The sequence below is a fragment of the Vanellus vanellus genome, assembly GCF_965231255.1.
Source record: "Vanellus vanellus genome assembly, chromosome: 3".
NCBI lineage: Eukaryota > Metazoa > Chordata > Aves > Charadriiformes > Charadriidae > Vanellus > Vanellus vanellus.
Window position 1 is genome coordinate 27,084,720 of NC_138907.1, and position 22,824 is coordinate 27,107,543.

Here is a 22,824-nt window from a genome sequence, read left to right on the forward strand (position 1 = left end):
GCCTCTTGCCAGTCAGGATTGGCTGAGCAGGGACATTGGCTTTGACATCAAGTATATGAGGGCTGCCTGTAGGAGGTTGAAATTCTAGTTTCCGACCTGATTTATAAGTGGTTTATACTTTAAGCTTTCCTGTTTAATAGTTAAATAAACTGTTTAATGTTTAAAAAGTAAAATTCTTCTGATAATTAAATCAGTATGCAGGAAAAAAGCTGAGTACAGCCACATCTTGGCTGAGCCTTAAATGTGTTCCCACAGTTCAGATCCTGGTTCTGCTATGAATGAGCTCCTGGTTGCAGAGCACTGTGGAAAGCCCGTGTAACCCAGCGCTGTAAGCACTCACCTCATGATTGTATTTTTGTATCGACTTGTCTTCTAGTCACAAAAGAGACTGACAAGATGGTGGGGAACACATTGCAGGGAAAAATACTGAATAGTGTTGAAGAGACACATACATGGCCTGGCAGAATTTTCCATCTATCTATTTCTGCTGTTGCTGTGTAAATCCAAAACTGGAACATGATTTATGCAAACCATGTGTGTCACCTTGATTGTATGTTCTGCCCTGGAATACACCCTGTTGATGGCACTTTGACACTCTGGAAATTATAAGGGTACCCAAATAATGACAGTCATCAAACCTACCTACTTTTAGCTATCAAGGATATCTGGCTCTTTCTTGTTGCCTGTGGGGCACATCACTAAGATCTACACTTGGTTCTAGGTGAAACGGTGTTTTGTTTTCCTTTTTACTATAAATAATGCAGCAGGGGAGTGGGAGTCAAGGGAGTCAGAAAGTAAGAACCCTGCTGATATAAGCCCTTTGCCCTGCAGCAGCCTTCTACAGGTTATTGGGGAAAAATCTTTCCTTTTGCTGCATTCAGAACATCTTAGAAAAATCTTGCAACGACATGTCATACCATAATCATAAAGAGAAGATGACAGCATGCATCTGACAAAAAGCCAGAATGAGAGGGTGAATTGCATACTTTGTTTGTTTCTGTGATTTGTATAGCATCTTCAAAAGCAGGGTAATAAGTTTTTATAGCTGTGAGAGGCAGAGATGGAGTATGTAATTCAACCCCAATTCTATGAAGATTAATATTATAAGCAGCCCATATTATGGCTGTAGCTTGAAGTAGCAAAACAATACAAAGTGTTTTTGGGGAGGGGGAAAAAATCCCTAATCAAACAAGCAAGTGCATGTAGATGAAGATCAAAAAGCAAGTCTGTCAATGGAGATCCTGGCTGATTAAAAAGTTGCAGTGTTAGTGAAGGGTGTTGAAGTGGGTAAAATAATAAATAATTAGTCACCAAGGAGTCTGTAAAAGCAAGATATGGATTTGATCAGCCTCAGAAAAGTTCACATGTGAAGATGGGAAAAACAAGTAGGCAGAAGAAATGGAGATAGGCAATTTTAGGAGCTCCTGAGAAAGGGTAGTGTAAAGAGTGTTACTGTCTTGAAAATTGCTGTTGGCTGCTTTGTGGCAGTGTCGTCAAAGCTCATTAGCAAGTCAGCAATGATTTTACTGGCACAGTTACTTTGCTGAATCTTTTCTTGCATTTAGCATTTTTGTTTACTGATACTTTATTGGAAGGGGTTGTTCAGGAATGCTAACTCTTTTTAAAAAAAAAAAAAGTATATATTGACCCCTGAATAGTTCCAGCCATGCAAGCATGCTCCAGAAATGGCCATCAGTGATCCCATCTGGATTCCTCTGTGTTTTGAGCAGAGGCCTCTATGCATCATATACCCTGCTGTTTATAGAGGTAGCTGTACATATGGCATGGAATCCCAGCCAGGGTTTGAAACTGCCTGTGCTATGCAGGCACAGTGGGAGCCCTAGGAATTGAACTTCATTATGGAAGTTGTCCATGGGTCTTGGAGATGCCCTGGCTTTCTGTGGCCAGAAAAGATTGCTAAGCACAGAAGCTGGGAAACGTCCAGGTGAGACATTGGTAGCAACAACTTCTGTTTTATTAACATAGTTGGGAAAAAAGCTGCCTTTGGTTGCTTTGCTGAACAGTACCTTGTGAACTACCTGAGGTTTCCCTGTGACCCTTTGATAGTCAGGAAGCACAAGTGGCCCTAGTTATAACTAACTATTGCATGAAGTATATCATGTAGTACTTATGTTAAAACACTGAGCAATTCAGGTTAAAGACAATCTGATCTCTAGCCTAGAGGAGGGTCCTGTGATTGAGAAAGAAAAGAAACAGCCTGCTAAGATAACCCTTTCTAAAACAGGCTTTCCTGCATGAGTGACAAAAATTATGCGTGGTGCTGTTTATTCTGGCTTTCCCAGATCGTCCAAATCCTGCTGACTTTTACATCTTATATTGGCCCCTAGTATGCAGACCCTTCTCTCCAAGCATAGCTCACAAGAGACACTCAAGAGAAATGTTGCTTACAAGTAGCAAGCCTGGATCTTCTCTTTGGCTCTTACATCTTATATCTGCAAAAGCAATGGTGAGTTTTTTCATTATTGTTGAGGATGTAGGGACAGTCTGAAAACTCATGTACAAGCTCCCAGCAGGCCCAGGCCTGGTGACCCTGGAGTCTCCTGATTGCCATGTACCTCACAGTTGGAGGAGGAGTCAGCTTTTTATGACCAAAGTTAAGACTGAAGACTAAAAAATGGTGCCTTTAAGGAAGCTAACTGCTTTGTTCTGAGCTCTCCAATTAGCTTATCCTCAAACATCAGTAACATTGGTGCGGTGACTCCTGTGAAATGAGAGTGGTAGACACCATCTTGTTACATGGAAGTTTATTGCTATCACTAGGGTCTTTTCAGCAGCCTCAGCAGAACTGCCAAAAATATAGAAAGGCAGAGCTGACTGACAGTTTTGCTCCTCAAGGTGATCTGTGTGGATAAATGTCAGGGAAAATTGACAGTAGCATCTGAAGGGTGATTATCAGGGATCATCTTTTTCTGTGATGTGCAGGCTCTAATCTCTCAAGCAGTTTGCGTTTGTAGTTTATCTACTGCAGTAATTAGAAAAGTACAGTTCTTATGCAGTACAACTTACTCCTATCCACAGCCCCTGGCCTGATCCTGATGGCTTGTTCTTTCCTGAATTAAGTGGAGTCTTGCTTCACACTAGAGTGATTGTGAGCAGGCTCAGGACAAGGCAAGCTGAAAGGCAGCTTGTAAAGGATTTCCCGTGCATGGGAGGATTTGCAGGCTAGGCCAGAGCTCCCAGAGCCTCGATCTTGAAGCCAGGCATAGGCTGATGTAGTTGTTGGGGAATGGTACTGCCTGTTTGCAGAGAAGGATAAGGTTAACCAAGGTGGTCATGCTCTTGAAGTGAGACCCTGTATTATGGTCATGGTCTAGGCACAGTTGGCCTGTTCTCAAGTCCTGCACAGAACCAGCAAGATTGTGTTGTGTGCACCCTTTGCATGTACATGGGGCTCTTCTTTCAGGAGATCACAAAGCACTTCATAAGTTCAAGTATTCACTTTGTAGATGAAGCCCAGAAATAGTGAGTGATTCCTGAAGATTAAAAAGCTAATCAGAGGCAGAACAGAGAACTTAACTAACACTCTTGTCAGCTGCTTTGTCATTTTTCCTAATGGTGTTTGCAAAAACCCCAACATTAAAGTAACATTTACAGATGGCTGATTTTGAAGTGTAAACATCTAAACTAGCACATTAACTGTTCTGCCTACCATTGACCAACTTTTTGATATGTTTGTTTTCAGGAACACCTGTCTGGTTCTTTGTGAAAATTGCTCCAATTCGAAATGAGCAGGATAAAGTGGTTTTATTTCTTTGCACTTTCAATGACATAACGGCTTTCAAGCAGCCCATTGAGGATGATTCATGTAAAGGTTTGTCTTTTTCACAATTATATATTTATGCTGCTTCTGTTTATTTGCCCTGGTCTTGAAATAGCTGAAGGCCTTTAAATACCAAAGCCAAAGAATTAGATGTTAAAATAGCCTGTAGCTATGCCACTGGGGACTGCATTTGTGCAAGGAATGGTTACTGGTTTCCTAAGCGAATTGGCTCTGACCTGCACTGGAAAGGGTCATTGCCAATGCAACCCCCAAGTGCTTCAGGAAGCAGAGTTTACTGACCAAATAGGTACTGCTCTTCCTTTTAAATTCATTATTAATCAACACTCCAGCATAGCCTTCAAGTAGTCACAATGTTGCTAAACAACCTCTTTGATGTCTGAGGGAACTGAAGGGTCCTGTACAAATTGTGCATGGCACTATGCAACAACTGAGGAATTAACCCCGTCTGAGTCTATGAAAGCTCTCAGTAATTCCATTCTGCCTGGCTCTATGTTACTTCCCATTATTATGGGATTCTTTATATAAAAGTTCTAGACTAGTTTTTTTTAACATATGTGAAGGGATTCCCGTCGTCTTAAGTTGAATCAGGTTTAAGCTGTCCTGGTGAGTGAAGTAGCATTGCTGTGTTTTGCTGTTAACCCTTTGCTGAGTTACACCATGGAAACCTGGAAGCAAATGCAGTTATGACAGCAGCACAGACTTGCACTCAGGTTCAGATCCTGTCAGAAGCAGACCTTTTGTACCCATATGGAGAATTACAGAGACTTGCATCCTCTGGGGTAAAAAAAGACGTAAGTTCTCCCGTTGTTTGCATTTTTGTAGTATTTAATAATATTTGTAGTATTAAATTAAACAGGAAACTTACTGTGAAGGTGAACTGATTTACATTTTTTCTCAAAATGTTATTCTTTAAAAACATAGTTTCTCAAAGTGGAAACACCTGTTACCATGAAGAAGGAAGTACAACCTTGAGAAACATACCCTCTTCCAGGCTATGTGGGTTATTTTTCTCTCTTTTTAATGCTATTTGTTTGGTTCTTCATTGCTTTATTAAAACTTTTTGGAAAGGTTGGGTCTACAATATGTTTTTCCCTGCCTAATGGTCTTCACTGTATCCCGATGAGGACTGACAGCAAAGATAAATCAGCATGATGCAGTAAAGCTGGCTCTCATTTATTTGCTGGGAGTAAAGGCCCTTGCTTCATTTAGTCAGTTGATAAGTAGGACTTTCAGTCAGGGGTGGTAGCTGTGCCTTTTCTCTTTGCTTTCACACAAGAGCCTTAATGGGATAGTGATATGCACTAATAGAATCATAGAATGGTTTAGGTTGGAAGGGATGTGGAAGATCATCGAGTTCCAACCCTCCTGCCATAGGCAGGGACACCTCCCACTAGACCAGGTTGCCCAAGGCCACATCCAGCCTGGCCTTAAACACTTCCAGGGATGGGGCCTCAACAACTTCTCTGGGCAACCTGTTCCACTGCCTTACCACCCTCAAAATGAAAAAAATCTTCCCAATGTTTAATCTAAACCTGCCCTCTTCCAGTTTAAAGCCATTCCCCCTCGTCCTATCACTAATGCCCTAGTAAAAAGTCCTTTCCCAGCTCTCCTGTAGGCCCCCTTTAGGTACTGGAAGGCCACAATAAGATCTCCTTGGAGCCTTCTCTTCTCCAGGCTGAACAGCCCCAACTCTTTCAGCCTCTCCTCATAGGAGAGGTGCTCCAGCCCTCGGAGCACCCTCGTGGCTCTCCTCTGGACACACTCCAGCAGGTCCATGTCCTTCTTATGTTGGGGACCCCAGAGCTGGATGCAGTACTCCAGGTGGGGTCTCATGAGAGTGGAGTAGAGGGGCAGAATCACCTCCTTTGACCTGCTGGCCACACTTCTGATGCAGCCCAGGATATGGTTGGCCTTCTGGGCTGTGATTGCACGTTGCTGGCTCATGTTGAGCTTCTCATCAGTCAATACACCCAGGTCCTTCTCCTCAGGTCTGCTCTCCAGCCATTCCCTGCCAAGCCTGTATTTGTGCTTGGGATTGCCCCGACCCAGGTGCAGGACCTTGCACTTGGCCTTGTTGAACTGCATGAGGTTGGCTTGGGCCCACCTCTCCAGCCTGTCCAGGTCCCTCTGGATAGCATCCCTCCCCTCCAGCATGTCTACCTTGCTAAACATTTTGGTGTCATTGGCAAACTTGCTGAGGGTGCACTTGACCCCACTGTCCATGTCGCCGACAAAGACGTTGAACAGTACAGGTCCCAGTACCGACCCCTGAGGAATGCCGCTCGTCACTGGTCTTCACTTGGACATCGAGCCATTAACTGCAACTCTTTGAGTGCAACCATCCAGCCAGTTCTGTATCCACTAAGTGGTCCATTTGTTGAATCCATGTCTCTCCAATTTAGAGACCAGGATATTGTGTGGGATGGTGTCGAATGCTTTGCACAAGTCCAGGTAGATGGCATTAGTTGATATTCTGTTGTCCACTGCCACTGTAAACCCTTTTCACTCCTGTGAAAAGAGTTTGTCCTTCACTTTCAACACAAGGAAGCACTATAACTTTTTTGTTTTCAAGAGAACTATGTTGAAGGAAACACCGATTTTTTTTTTTATTTTTTTTTTTTTTTTTTTAAATCTCCATTGGATCTTGAACTCATGATGTTCTTTCAGTGATCATGGTAATTCTTAGCAGTTCCATATCTAAAACAATATAAGCGCTAAACCTACATATAAGGGCACCAAGTTGCAGAAGAGTTAAGATGATAAGCAAAATTTCTTCATCTGGCCCATGGAAACTGCTAAGTGACTACCAAAAGTTGCAGACAGAGCAGAAGAACTGGGCATATTATTTAAAGGCCACTGATTCACAACTCTGTACTCCTTCCCTGAATGTACAACTTTATAGTTGTAAAAGAGTTCATGCACTAAATGAGTCTTCCAAATATTATTTCTGAATATCCTAAAATTAATGAAGTTGCACCAGTTTCATGCTGGTAAAGAGTTCTCTGTTGCTGTGTACACAAAACAAACATGATATAAATGAAACCGCACATTCTGTTCTAATCCTTAATTTATCCCCTACGCCTTTCTTCTGTAAGTTGCTACTTGCTATAGGCTAGCTTTGGAATTTTGTTGCATGCATCTCAGGAGATGATATTGTATCAGTCACTTAATGGCTAGATGAGCAATTTCTTGGAAAAGAAGAGCTGATTTGTCAAGCAATTAAAGAATTTTACTTGCACGACCATGTCTTTAATATTAGATCTCATTGTGCAATTGTATACTGTTAGGGGGAGAAAAAAGGCAGGTATGGAGTGTCAGACCATTACTTTTACAGACCTGAGCTTTGAAGAGGGCATGTTCTTTGCACCATGTACAACATTACATAGGAATCTTGTAGCATGCTTTTAAAGGATAGGAGTTTTCATGGGAATGTTTCTCATATTCTAAAACCAAATGAACTCCTAATCTGAACTTAGACATTTATGGTTTAATTGAAACAACTGAAAACTGATTGTTAAATCAATTATTTTTCCTTCTTTCACCCTCAATCAGCTCAGTAATTTTCTTGTACTGTGTATATATGTGAAATCGCTTTCCTTTGCATATGACTACTTTATATGTAATAGGCCGCCCACAAATGCAGATATTTTATTAACATGTGCTATTTGTACAGTTGCAGACTGGTATAGCATAAAGTATTTGGGTTTTCAAAATCCATGCCTGTATGTCTGTGTAAAGAAAAATGTTACATAGTACAAAAATATGGTCAATTTAAAGAGCAACTAATCTGTCAGGCTAAACCTGCATAGCTTTTGTATATCTTAGTTTTCTATCACCTGCTGGCAATTTCAAGCATGATTTTTCAGCTGCAAAATATGTAGCGATGCCTTGAGTGAAAAGTGTTGAGTTCTAATGACTTATTCACAAAAATGAGTAGGCATCTTTTATCCAGAGGTGACCCAGAGAGATAGAAGGTCCCAGTACCATTTTTCATTCTTAGTGATTTTCTTTTATTATAATACCAGACATGGGAATAGATGAAACAAACAAAAAAATTCTAAAATTATGTAAAAAATAGACTTCTAATTGTAGTCTCTCTGTTATTTGATTCAGATGATTTACTAGATATTTATTTTATGACTGCCATAGAAGTTAAGTAAATTTGCTTTTAAATGCAGCAGCTTTAAAAATAGTGCATTCTAAATAAAACAACTTAAAAATAGTGTGTCAGTGATAATGATGATATAATATTTTTAAACAGCCTCTTTCCACTCTTCCCTGTATGTGTGCCCCTTTAAAAAAATCAGGAAAAAAATAGGTTTACTAGAATAGAAGTAGGCAAAATCAAGCTATAGCATAGCTAAATTTGGCTTGTAAAGTGATAGGTCACCTTCTTAGCTGAATTTTAGAGTATATGCTATATTTAGAATTCATGCATTTTGTCTGTATGGTCTCTTTCGGTTGAGATCTAACACACCAAGTATGAGATGTTTGAGAATAGTGTATAAAGTAGAATATATCACTTTACGAAAACAATAATTTGTGCAGACAAATAGAATCTGTGCATGTACTCTGAGTAGCTAGGAAGAAGTTTGCCTGAACAGGATTTGCATGTATGAATGCTATGTGAACATATTCAGATGCATCTATGCTGCTTTATAAAAGTTCGGAAATTGTGCTTTGGATCCTAATTTTTGCTTTTGATACTTTGCTTTTATACAAAAAGGTGATTGCATTTAACATCACTGAATCATATGGGAGAATGATTGTTAGCCTCCTAGCTATTGTAACCTCCTGTGCTTTGTAGAAATTGCCAGTTATCATCTCCCCTGGAGAAGAAGGTTTATTTCATTTTGCAGCTAAGCTGTTCTTTGCATCACAAGCAGGACTACACAAAAAATAATATTTTGATTGCCTCCTTCATCTTAATTCAGGGAAAACTCCAAGTGTTTCCTTTTTTTCCTTTTTGTTTCTGTGGGGTTTTTTGTTGCTGTCTAATTTTTTGTTCTGTTTTTAAAGATGTATTTATATGAGCAGAGCCAGTGTTTGAAATATTTTGATTAAGTTATACTCTACTTTCATCTAGATGAAATGTTTTTCTTAAAAAAGGAAACAAATGAAAGGGAAGTGATGCGTATATTAAAAAACTTTGGTATGCTTTCCCAGTCCAGATGGAAAACTAAGACAGTTTTAGTCATGAAGTTTCAAAGGGAAGGAGCATTAAGACTGCCGAGAGGCATACGGATGTAAGCAGGGATTTTGATATGCAAGAAAACAAAGGTGGTTTGAGTGAAGGCAAAGACTGCTAGAATCCTGATTTACTCGAATTTGCACCGTTCTGTGTGAACAATAGACCCATGACTGAACAAGCTTATTCTCTAGCAGGCAATGGCTCCTTGTTCCAACTCCAGAGATTGTGTAAGTCATGGATCAGCAACTCGATATCAAGTGTTCTGTAATCGCCACGCTTCCTAATGTTTGAATTTATGAGTCATTATCAAATTGAGGAGAGTGGTAGGAAACAAATAACTACCTACAAGTAAATAATGAATGTTGTTTTGGATTATCAACTGATCATGCTCCCCTCAAAATACAGAAAACTGGTTTCTTCAACTTAAGAGCATCATTGAATGAAGCTTCATCCCTCAAAGAAGAGAAATCTTGATGAGTTAAACATCACATCACAGAGGTGTATTTCAATGCCATGTTTTCCCATGAAACAGAGCTCAGGGGACAGCTTTTGTCCCTGCTGTGGGCATCTTGTCTTGGGCGTTTTCAGAAGCAGTTTTTATTCAGCTTTTTGCAATGAAATGGTGGAAAAACTGAAGGAGCCTTATGGAATGCAGGAGAGCTGAAAACAGTGCTGTTAGTCTTGAAAGCTCTTTGTCCTTTTGAAGCTGGAGATGTTTTAGTGCTGTCTCATCGCTTTTGCGTGATGATTTCTGCAGAACTGAAAAAGGAGACCAAACAATGATAAAAATGTGTGAGAATCAAAGACAGAGGCACAGGCAAGCACAACCATGGTGCTGGGATCCAGCTTTGTTTTTTCTGGGTTCCAAGCTGTCTTCTGTGCTATGTGAGCTCTTGTCTGTTTGAGGAATATATACGCCTATATAAGAATCACCTAGGATCATTAGATTTCAATTTAATTTGTATTTTCTGTATTTCAAGAGGCAAAGCATGGAAGTAGGGATATACCAACTGCTTGTGTTGAAAGAGAACTTGTAATCCATACCATCTGGCCTCCCTGTCCTAGCAGGATTAACATCAGTGTATTCCTATACCGTTCTGAAACCTAGTTCCTTGTCTTGGAAAGTTCCATCTTCTTCCTGTAATCAGCTCAGTGACTCTTAATTTAATGTTTATATTCTCTCCTGTGGCTTAAGTCCATTATTTGACCTGTCTTCACTGGATGAATATCTGACTTGCTCTAGGCTATGTCTGTCCTTAGGCTTCTGGAGGAAAAATTGCAATATATTCAATAGGTACTGCTGTCTTTTCAAGCAGTATTGGAAAAGTCATTCAGTAGGATTAGTCTGGAATTCTCTCTCATTTTCATTTTCTTTTTCCTATGCTACAATCTGCAGGTCTGCTATGATTATAATTCGAAGTTCTCACATTTTTAACTTCCTTTGACATACACACAAAAAAGGGATTACAAGGGAGCATATTCTGCCCTAAATATGAGATTCACACACCTGGGATGTTTGCACAGTGATTCAGTGCCTGGTTTTAGGCATTTCATCACACGATGGCATGTGTGATGAGCTCCCATGTGTTGGATCCAATGTATGGAGAAAGTTAGGGTGTGTACTCCCAGCCTGCCATTTTCAGATCAGCACTGGTTCAAAAAGCCAAGGTAAAAAGCCTTGCCTCTTGACAAAGTCTCTTGCCTGTATGGTTAGATTGGGTTTAGATCAGAGCTTGGAGTATGTGGTAGGAGATCTCATGGTCATAGGAACAATTCATTCCCGTACCATTTATGCACCCAGAAATGAGATTTGCAACATGCAGGGTAGGGGAGATGCTTATAGGGGATGCTGAGGACAGAGGAATAGGTTAAGTTGTACATTTCAAAAGGAGATGACTCTTGGGGAGAGGGAGAGGTACCCAAAGGTGATTGGCATTCATAGGCACAAAATATGCCACAGAGATGTCTGGAGTGCTTTTGTGTAAGAAACCACAGGTGAGGGGCTTTCTTTTCCTCCTCTCTCTGTTTATGTCTCAATAGCCCAATTTTTAGAAAACTCGATGGCAGGAAGAAAATACACACTGAAAGTTTGTCCTCGGGTTTTGAACCAAATTTTGAATCTTCCAGGAAAATGCCCTACCTGTTTTGAGTTATTAAAAGGGGCTGCCCATATTAGATGGCATTAAAAACATTACGTGTCTAGTAAGGGAGGCAGATTTCGAGTTCCCATGCGAAGCTCGAACTCTGTCGTCTTTGTCTCCAGAGCTGCCATTTGCCCTGTTAGGCTGCCGCCGGCGTAGCGCGGCGCGGCCTTCGCTTCAGCACCATGGCCAGCATCACGGACGCTGCCCTGCTGTGCCGCCGTGCCGCCCGCTGCCCTGGCACCCGTCTGCCAGGGACGGGAGATGGGGCGAGTGCTTATATCCTCTCGGAACAAATCCCCCCTCGGGCCTCCTCGATCGGGATTTACATTGCTGGAAATGCACCGATGGTCATAGCTTTCTCCCATGGTCCTGTAAAACAGAAAGAAAATGTAGTAGTGGTGACATGTAAGTTAGCGAAAGCAAAGTTTTAGGTTGGTATAAATTGCTGTAGTTGTGTTGGCTTTACAAAGGTTATTCTGATTTGTATCAGCTGAAGATTAGCTATTATGACTGGTTTCTCCCACCTGATCCATTCTTTTAACCTCTACTGGCTTTACTCTGAAGGTAGTAAGGCCTTCAAGCCTTAGCCTATCAATTTTAGTTGGATTTCTTCATGTAAAGTAGAGAAAGAATACTCTTTATAAGTGTATCTTAAAAAAAAAAACAACAACCAAACCACCAAAACCCACCACCTTCCATGGAAATGTATTGTGAGAAATCAAGTGCTTTTGACAGGTTTATAACAGATACAAACTGACCTCACTTGAGGTTCTGTCATCTTGATTTATTTTTCTGATTAATAGTCCTTTAGTATAGTAACTAGTCTTACGTGGATTTATCAGGAAATATCTGGCTTCATGGATAGAAATAATTCAGTCTACTTGTTGCTGAATACCGCTCGAAAGCGTTGGCTAATTCTACTCGACTATTAAGTTACCGGTGACAGCCGTGCTTCAAAATGTGCTTTAAGGCATAAGAAAATTTTCCAATTTATTCTTGATATTGAAGAGATATGATGAATTTGGTCCTCTCCTTTAATAAATGCATTGTTTTGCATATTCTTAAAAGAGAAAATGCTAAACTCTCTTTTCAAGTCTGCCCTGGAAAATCTTGTTCAATACTGAATCCATGCAATTTGTTTCTTTTTTATGTTCACCTCTTAAATTACCAAATATGTTCCTGCAAACCCCATCAAAGTAAGATGTCAAGCAAGGATGTGTTTGAAGTACTGGGCAGTATTTTAACCACCCATTTTCCCGTACTTGTCATGGATCACTTGCAGGCTAAACTCCAAACGTGTCTTAAAAACCAGTTTCTGTTAATAGTAACATTTCCTTTGGTGATAAAACCATAATGCGGAAGGAACTTTTTCCGGAATCAGGTTCTCATTAAGAAGTGAATCTGCAAAGCGCTGAGCGTCCTCAGTTGGAGTAGGAGGTGAGACTGCTCAACAGTTCCCAGGTGGTGCTAGCATTTTTCAAGCTTGGGACTAAATGCACTGATACTTTCTTTTCAGAGTACCAAAAATATCCAGATGTATACTCTGCCTGACTTTCTGTTATGGCAGAGTACTTCTCATAAAGGTTATAACTATAACTAGCTCTTGTGACTGTCATTCAAGGCCTTCTATTTTGAGGGGTATTTGAAATGACTGTAAAAAATATTCTGAGTTAAAATTCAGCATATGACTTCTCTGCCAGAAGCTGCTAAATGTTTTATTAGAGTTCAAGAAAAAATATTTGTATGTTTCCCCCTTTTGTTTAGAGAGGATAAAATTAATGCTTTTGTTTTGCTTTGTCTGCTCTGTTTTTTATTATCTTATGTATGTTTCTCTGCTTATGCCAGAGCTATGCTTAATACATCTGAGGCCAGAATCACTTCTGCTACAGGCAACTGTAATTTTTGTTGTGTGTGATTCTAGTTTTACATCTTGATTCGTCTGGAGTGTCTTCTGCTGTGTTGTGAGATCTAAATCTGGCCATTGGATTTAATAGAAGATTATTGTAAAGTGGACATTTATCCTTACAAAAGATGCAGTTCATGTAACAGCACTCTTGTAGAGCCATTGAATACGAAGTCACTGCAATTATGGTTTTTATTACTTTACCAGCCTGACACCTATTTTGTGACTTGCTTTTACCTGGTAATTGGTTAAATTGTACTCCCTTGTGGTCAGTATTAAAGCAGATTGCTCCGGTTTAACTCTTTATTTTTTTTTTTTTTTTTTTAGTTATGAGAGGCTTTAAGTGGTACACTTGCAACTTTCTCTGGTAATGTGTATAATCTTGCATGTTTTCTCAAGGTTGGGGAAAGTTTGCTCGCTTGACCCGTGCCCTCACAAGCAGCCGAGGTGTGCTGCAGCAGCTTGCTCCGAGCGTGCAGAAAGGAGAGAACGTTCACAAGCATTCACGACTTGCTGAGGTAATGTTTTGTTTCCCTGAGAAACTGTAAAAAAAAAATGTTTTTAGCCTTTGTGGCTATGTTGTCTCTGTGTGAGCAGAGAGCTGTCTGTCCCCCTTACCCTGGGAATCTGAAGCCTGGTGGCAGGCATGGGGCCTTAGAATATGGCACATGTGCTGTGAAATGTGTCCCATGACAATGGAATAGAAATAGGTGTCCAAAACCTTCATGTAACCTAATTGCAGTATTGTGTTCCATATCTCAGCAAAGTCTTATAATGGCATTATTACTAAACTAATACTTTCTTGCTTAGTTTCTGTTCTTCTGAGGATCTCAGTGTTAGTAGGATCTTGGACTATTCACATTCTGGAGAATCCTTGACACAGTTGTTCTCTGCATTCATGTCAAGTCCTTCTTTACAAATTGGTTAAAACATATGCTTGCGTTACTGGTTTTATAGACAGAACAGCTGTAAGATGCCACAAGTGACACTGCAGACAGATGAGAAAAATGAAACCTTGTGATTTAAGTAGACCCTTCAAGTTTTGAGAAAAGATCCAGGTGGAGAAGGCTCCTTGAAGTACTTAGGGTTTTAGGGCTTTCGCCACGAGGGGGAGAGACTGTCCCAGGTTTCCTGTAGCTGCCTCCTGGGCCAGCAGCAGAGTCTCCCTGGTGTAAAAACAGCTTAGAGGAAGTCTTGATACGGTGTTAATGACAGCATGGCCAATATAAGATGTCAGTCCTGTATCCCCTGTTGCTGTGAATGTCATGGCAGCAACTCTGACTCTTGTCATTAATTCTTAATCTTTCCATGTAGCTGGAGGTGTAAGCCATTGACGGGCTCCATGAAGTCTCCATATAGTCAGTACTCTTAATTTTGCCCTGTATACGTCTTAGTTTCTATGCAAAATAAACAACTCCTGCCTACACCTGTACTATTATCACATGTGATGATGAAATTCCCACAGACGGGAGCTTACCTATTCAGTATTTAATACAGATTCACTCAAGAATGGAAAACTGATTCCTGTTGGAAATGCAGAAATAATATAGACTATAGACAGGGGAGGGACAGACATGCACATGGACGCTATACTGTAGGAATACCATGCAATTGTCACATGTCCACCCTGAGGTTGCTTTAGTATCCTGGAATTTGGAATAGTCCCCCTCCTAATCCTACTCAAGGCTTAGCATCAAATAATCCTTCCTTCTCTTCAGATGACTACCCTTGAATTTTAGTTCATGCTAAAATGTAGGCATTAGAATGTAATGCAAAGGGTCTGAGGTGATTCTGTTTGGCTCAGTTGAACCTCAGTCTGGACTGAAGTGACTACATTACTGAAACTTCTTGCAAGCTGATGTGCTCAACAAGTCTTTGCAAGTGTTCTAGCTGGCACAGCTACTTGATTCATTACAAATAATAAAGGGCAAGTGTATAGTTTACATGTCTGAAATGAGTTTCTTTAATTGCAGACTGAATATTGCAGTCATTATTTTAAAAAGAACATTAGCCCCAACTGTGATGTTAGATACCTTGTTGTATATTTGCTGTAATTCCACTTAAGTCAATAGAACCACACTAGAGAAAAGCAGAGTGCAGATAATCATACAGATAAGCCCACTTTTCTTCCTTTGAAGACACATGGGGTGCCAGGCTTCTTATTCTGGAAAGGTCTCTTGATATTATTGAACGTGGGATCTCTAACTGTTCCCTGTTGTATTTTCAAATTTTTTTTTTTTTTCCTTCATCTCTGCGGTAGCCTATTTGAAATCTTAAGTTCAAATTAAAATTCATCCTTTTTCTTTTCCTACTCACTCTGGCATTTCACATCAATCCTATTTGCTTGAGAAGGCTCTTCATTTATTGGAATAGTTGCATTGCTCTTAGTTCTTTATCACTTACATTTTTGAGTATCTGAGGAGCCAATTCTGTCCTAGAACCTGAGTGGGTCAAGGTTGTGTACAAACACAAAACAGGAGCCTGCCACAAAAGCTTACAATTTCTTTAACTGTTTATGAAATATTTCTTTAAGACAGATGTTAGCGATAAACTACTTTGTTTTATCCACAGGCCATGGATAATACAATCAGTGTCAGTTAAGCCTCAGTCTCCAACTTTTGCTGGTATATGTAGATTTGTTTAGCCTGATTTCTCTAATAGCAGTCAGATCAAAACTGCTTAAATTAATGATGCAATTAATGCAAGGGTGTTGGGTAACTCTAAGAGTACATTTTGCAATAAGAGTATAAAGTAATTGATACATTTCTGTGGCTTTATCACCAGAGCTGATTGTAGGAACCATTCTTCCTGGTCACTGCATAGTAGACACATTGTCTGCACCTAAGGTTTTAGCTGATGTATCCTGTATATTTACCAGGCAGTTCTGGGTAAACAAGATTGTGTCATAATTTAAAAAATGTGATAGTTATGAGAAACAAAAGCAGAAAAATTATAATGGTGCTTAGCAGCACTGCTTATAATAATGGAACTTCTGCCATTTTTTTTTTTTTAAACCTTGTTTACCAGGGACTTATAACTGCCATTAATATCTACTTCAAGTTGAAGCTTAGTACCTAGCCCTTGGCTTGGGAGCAATTTGTGTGGGTTCCTGTGAAAACAAAAGCAAGGGAGAGTGAGAGAAAGCAAATATGTGCAGTTGAAAACACAAAAGGGAGAGATTAAGCTGAAAATGAGTGATTGTTTGTGTGTTGGGTTTTTTTTTTCCCCAGTCATGCAGTCTTAAAAATAAATAAATCATTGTATCCACTTGTTGATGTACTTTTACGAGTCCTGAGTGGTGATATATTCACCACTTTTTTAACAAATCTGGGATATTTTTTTTATTTTGTTATGTTAAAAAAAAAGTGAATGCAGCCTTGTGAAACCCATGATGAAATTTGTCATTTCTGCTCTTGAAATGATATTCTCTGTCTTTAGAGAGCTATTAAAACATTATGCATCATTGCCACAAATAATAAACGCAGATAATACAACTGTAGTGGCTGATGAATCATAAGTAATTGGAATAATACTTTCATTAATAGCATTCTGAAACAGATATTTCTTTTACTATGGTATAACTGCATAATAGAGAAAAATCTTCCAAAACCAGGGCTGTTTCGGTCATTTAGAAAATGATAGTAATGAAATATTTGTTCAGTGCACATGTGTGGAAGCTCAGCATATTGGTTTACATAGTTGTGTACATATTCTTCATGGTTATTTTTATATTCATCTCTTGTTTTTATTTTTTTTTTTTTCCCCCTCTCTAGGAGAAATACCTTTACAGGCAGTTTGAATCTAGTTAGGTCATGTGGGTGTGTAACTACACCTGATTTCTTCAGCAAATATTGTGTTTCAGGTTGGCTCTACTCTCCCTAGAGGCTGGAGTGGAGCAAGAGCACCTTGGAATAGGGCAGAAGGTACTTCTCTTTGCATCTACCTGGCTTTTCTAACGGTGCAGAGGTGGGGTTTATAGCTCTTAATCTCCAGATGACCCCAGGGGTGGTGCGTGTGTCTGGAAGGATGGTGAAGGAATAGGCTGTAGGTCACCCTAGGTGTGAAAAGAACTCTTCTAGCTTCCAGTGCAGAAACCTTACAAAACCTAGAGCTTTAGCAATAAGCTATGTGGACCTCTTTCCATTATTTCTGTTCAGCACTGAACTCTCTTGTTGTACTTAATGCTAAAAGCACAGGCTTGTTGTCTGAGACAATTAAGCTTTGTTATAGGGGTTTTTCTCTTTCTTCAATGAAAAGAATTTGGTGCCTTTGAAAGCTCTTGGCTGGCAGTCCTGGAGGCTGCAAGATCTTTGCCACTCTGTAAAACAAGTTGTGTTTCCTGGGAGAGGTAGAGTGAGCTGGGACAGTGCCCTTCTTCCATCTCAAACTGTGAAATGACAGTTCGTCTCTCTAGCAATGCCAGCAACATGTTGGGGTGGTTTTGCAAGATAAGCGTTAATGATGTAGTGAGAGGGAGCCAGGGCTAGAACTTGTTACCCCCACCCAAACAAAAGACTGAAGACACCTCAGGCTCACTTCAGGTGGCTTTCTCTACCTTGTGAGTGATTGGTATCCCTACATCATCCCTTGGTCCATCTCCTGCCCTGTCCCTGCCCCTCTTTTTGATTCACACCCACACTGCTGGTGCATATCCTTCTACTGGAGAACGGCTGAAGTCATAGCCCCTGGTCATTTTAAATAGCCATTGCTAGAGCTTAACCAGAGACTCCAAGGTGGTAGTGGAAGTCCAAAAGACTTCTTAATAAGGTCCCTAGCCATTCAGATAGTTTAGAGTACACTTGCTTTCCTAAATGAAAATGGAAGAAGACATCAATCCTTTTATTTTCCTGTGATGTAGTCCTTTGAATCTCAAACAAGCTAGGGTAGAGTGCTTTGTACTTGGTGATGCCATTTTAAAATGCTGAAGCAGCAAAGTTGTTTATTTTCTTAACAAGTTGAAACTAGAAGTCTGTTTTTCTCTGCTTTCACTTCAGTTTTACATCCCTACAGTTCCACTGGCTTTACTGTAATTCTTTTTTGATTTACAGCAAAATAATGGACACCATAATTTAGCCCCTTTACTGCCAAACAGAGATTGTTCTTACCTTTGTTCCTATTATTCAGGTATATGGGAATACATTAGTACCATTTCCATTAACTTTAGTTTGGATGATGCAAAATTTCCACAAGTTCTTGGAGTACAAAGAGACCAGTGGTGGCCAAAATGAACTGCATTGCACAATTCTCTGTCAAGAACTAGAAAAATTTTTTTTCAGTCTTTCATGGTTGAGGCTGCTGCACTGATTAGGATAGTTACCAAAATATTTGACTTTTTCATATAATATCTGAGGCTAAAAAAGTAAGCTCTAGGAGACATGTGATTGCAAAAGAATCAATTATGTTTTCACCCTGCATTTATGGGGTGATACAATCTCCCCATGCTAGTAAGATCTCGGCATTACAACTGAAATCCAGTTGACTGACTGAAAAACGTTACTAGATGGTAGAAAGTGCTTGGTTTTGCTCATCAGTTATTCCAGTGCGTCAATATTGCAGAGGAGTCTCCTTGCCCAGTGAAGCTTATTTCAGGCTTGGGGTCTTATGTTAGAGCTGCTATTCATGCAAATCCTCATAAAAGACAGTAGTAGCTCAGTGCTTTCCAACTGATTCAGATACAGCTGTGATGTTCAAAAGGGAGGGCAGGAGGTATTTGCAATATTGATCTTGGGCTGGAGCTTTTGTCAAGAAAAGACATCCTAACATTTGTCGCTGGGACTGCAAAAACGCCCTGAAGGGAATGCTGCTCTGATTACACATAGTAACTCAGTACACAACCTATGCCTTTTCCTGTCACTACCAGTGACTTCTAGGGACTTCATTGGCTGGCCAGTGCCTCCTGCAGAGAAGAGACTGCTTCTGTCTTGTGCTACTTCCAGCTCCTCTCACCACAAAGCAACTTTTAAATTTTCTTCTTCTTTTTTTTTTTTTTTTTTTTTTTTTTTTTTGTAGTGTGGAGAGTCTGTGTGAATGAGCATCAGGAGTGGCAGAGTACTTAATACTGCAGTGGGCACATCTGAGTCCTAGTTTGGTCTGCAAGGGGTCTACTTAGGGGAAACTGTTCCTTTTCCCTCTTTGCTGTCATTCTAGAAACTCAATGAAACAAAAATTCTAAGTCCTCTTATTTTTTTTCAAACTGTTGATGCCTCTGTGGTAACGTGCAGGTCTGTCTGAGTAGGTCATGCTGGAGAACATACTGGGCTTCAAGTCAGCAGGCTTGCAGCTCCCATTGTCATTTACACATGTGCAAGGGTCTGTGATCTGACAGTGTCTCACCCCTGTTGTGCACAAGAGTAAGTGATTATGTGAGGTTCAAAACAGCAGGGAACTTGATCTGAGACTGTTTTGTCCAAGTAGGACTCTTGTAGGTGATTTTTTGTTTTTTGGCTTAATCTGTTGGAAAAAAGCCCACCAGCTCACAGAAAAAAAGGGATAATAAAAAGCACTCAGAAAAGCATGCAGATAAAAATCCATGTCTAAATAATCGGCATTAAAAAAGCTGAGATAAAGAGCATGAAAGAAATACATCCTCCTATTATAGGATCTTTTCCCTTTCCTGAGAAGGTGGTCATTTAATTTCCTTCTCTGCTCTCTATTGCTCTGAACTCTGTGTAAATAAATGTGAAAAAGGAACCATGCTCCTAAATAGTTCTCCCATGTTCTATGAGTTTGGCATTACCAAACACATCTCACTCAAGCAAACATCCATCTTCCTTTCAGTTTTCACCCATAACTCATTCAGGGAGAATTTAATTTTAAAATTTAATCTGTATTTGGAGACAGTTCCTTCACGTTGGTTTTGTTGGTTGATGTAAACAAAGACATTCTTGTTCATAGGCATGTAAAAGAAACTTTAGTTCCCAAGAATTAAATACATGATCATACTCATTTTGCACTAGTGTGCAGAACTGGAGAGATAGACTTAAATGGGCAGCATTGATCAATATTGCAGTTATGCAAAACACTAGGAATACATGCTTGGCTTGAGGTCCAGGGTTTAAAACACAGGCAGAAAGATCATCTTTTGCTGCAAAAAGATCAGCTTTTTTTAATTCAGACCTAACTGCATTATAACTTGATTGTACACCATCAGATAGTGAAGACACTGGTCTCAGTGAAAAGTTAAAGTTCAAAATAAGTTTATTGAGGCTAGTGATAGTTATCAATGAGCTTTGTCCTGCACTGCCCAGAGAAGAGGAACAAAGGCCTATGCATTCATGATAGATTGTAATATAGGACTATTTCAGATACAGTATTGTGAAGAGTTAGACAGTAGTGTGGTCCAGTGGGTCTGGTGCTGGACTGGAACTCAGAAGTTGCATGGTTTTGCCATTAATTCTATCTGCAACTACTTTCCTGCCCGTCATTTATCTATCTCATCTATTTAGACTGCTGAAGGATCTGTCTCTTCTCTAAATGTCTTGGACACACAGCACATTAGTCTTAGTGTCAAAAAATAATTAATGGTATTAAAAGAAACAAGTGTTCTTAGGCTGATGCTGATTTGTTTAACAGAATACTTATCCTGACTTGCTTACTGTTTGGTGGTGATAAAAGGAGTTAATGGACATGTATTTTTATCAACTGTTGTACTGAGATTGAGACTCTACAATGTGAAAAATAACTTTAAAAAATTAAGTATGTTTTCTATTTCTTCTGAAATCTCTGTGACTACAGGTATTGCAGCTGGGCTCTGAAATCCTCCCACAGTACAAACAAGAGGCACCAAAGACTCCGCCACATATCATTTTGCATTATTGTGTTTTCAAGACTACCTGGGACTGGATCATTTTGATTTTAACCTTCTACACTGCTATTTTGGTCCCTTACAATGTCTCCTTTAAAACCAAACAGAACAACGTGGCATGGCTAGTAGTCGACAGCATTGTAGATGTCATTTTTTTGGTAGACATTGTGCTTAATTTCCATACCACCTTTGTGGGGCCAGCAGGAGAGGTGATCTCTGACCCAAAGTTGATTCGCATGAATTACTTGAAGACCTGGTTTGTGATCGATTTGCTCTCATGCTTGCCGTATGATGTCATCAATGCATTTGAGAACGTCGATGAGGTCAGTATACTAGTTTCACTTCCACCCATTAATTATTACTTAATGTTTGGGGGGAGGTGGTGGAGAGAAGAAAGATGTGTATGCTTTTAAATATATTGAATTAGTGTGCGTATGTCTGTAATAGCTGCCCTCAGCACACACAGAAGTTTGCTTATGAGTCCAAACCAGAAGGGTGCATCTTTAACTGCACTGAAAAAACATGATGTTATTTGATATTTAATTCCCTAGAGAGGTTTTCATTTTATATAAAGCTACAGACTGAAGTAACACAAATGAGATCAAGCAAGAAAGCCTTGTGAGACCTGTCCTTAAATATTTGTTTGTCATAAAAAGGACCCAGGCTGCAGAGTACTCTAGGGCTTTCACCTATTACTTTGCTGTGGCACTGATAAAGCAATGGAAGGAGTGGCCCTATGTCAGTTTCTGACATTTAGACTGAAAGAGTGTAAAAAAAAAAAAAAAAAAAAAAACACAAACCCCAAAACCCCCCAAAAACCCAGCAAAAAATAAATAAAAATACCTGGCAAGAAATAAACAAAAAAAAAAGGGAAGGAAGCTTTAAGCTTTTCTCACCCACTGCAGGTAGTAGCAACCTGCTGATGATTTTGCTGGAGGAACTTTTCATAACTGTAGACTGGTGATTTGACCTACAGAACATCCCTGAGGAATATGTCCATACCAGTGGCTGTGACAGCCCTTGAGATGAGCACGAGCACTTTCAGACTCATGGTAGCAATTCTGCAGAGAAATTCTTGATGTGTGAGTTTGAATTTCTCCAAATTCTCCATCTCAGTGTTGCCTTGTAACAATGAGAAGCTGATTGGTACTTCAGTTTTCCTATGTCTCTTCAACAGTCTCCTTAATCAGTATAACAGTGTTAGTTTTAGTTATTCTAGCTATCATGCCCAAGGAAAAAAACATTTTTCTTGATGCTATCCCTTCAAGTGTGTTCATCTCTATTTCCCTGATGGGTTCTGACATTTAGCTGGTATAAATCATTGTAGGGTCTTTAAAGCAGAGTTTCCACTGGTTTAAATTGCTGTACTTCTATTAAGGGCTCATAGACTTTTTTACAGGACCTGAGGGGCTTTGCCAGCAATGCCAGCAGAATAACGTAGTGCACATCAGGTGGAGATTTGGGACAGTATATGCTGATCATTGTTTCATGAGCTGCCTGTAGAGAGAAAGAAAGCCTTTTATTAAAGAAGAGGGAAAAAAAAAAAGCCACATTCAAGGAGTCTTGAAAGTAGAAAGGCCTTGCCTTGTACCTTCTCTGTTGTGTGGAGCACTCCCTTGTGGGTCAAGTCCCTTTCTTTAAAACTTGCTGGTTTAAATTTTACCTGTCTCTTACCCTGGATTGCACACCATATTACTTCACAGTTGGATTAAGTCAGCTACGAGGCTGTGCTGCTGAAGTTGTAAGTAGCCAAACTGGATTGTTAGCTGTGTGTCACTTTGATTTTGCTAAAGGGAATTCTTTTGGAGCCATGAGACTGGAGTTAGTAGGTGGCCATGGCTGCTGCAGGAATTATTTTTTTTAAGTCCTAATGTGAATACTTAAAAAAAAATATGCCAGAGATCAAATGATACCCAGTGTCAACAGTGGTGATAAAATGAGATGAAGAATATTAATTGCTATTTTCCTGTTTTGGTGTTT

At 39.8% G+C, this 22,824-nt stretch overlaps 1 protein-coding gene across 1 annotated transcript in view; it reads left to right on the top strand.

Moving 5' to 3' along the window:
* KCNH1 (potassium voltage-gated channel subfamily H member 1) overlaps positions 1-22,824 on the top strand; it is a gene marked incomplete at both ends in the record, with an annotated part of 184,556 nt that overhangs the window by 20,466 nt on the left and 141,266 nt on the right. The window contains 3 exons of the mRNA XM_082481894.1: positions 3,704-3,832; positions 13,440-13,558; positions 20,775-21,167. Coding sequence (XP_082338020.1) covers positions 3,704-3,832; positions 13,440-13,558; positions 20,775-21,167 — 641 coding nt within the window. The remainder of the gene's footprint in view (positions 1-3,703; positions 3,833-13,439; positions 13,559-20,774; positions 21,168-22,824) is intronic.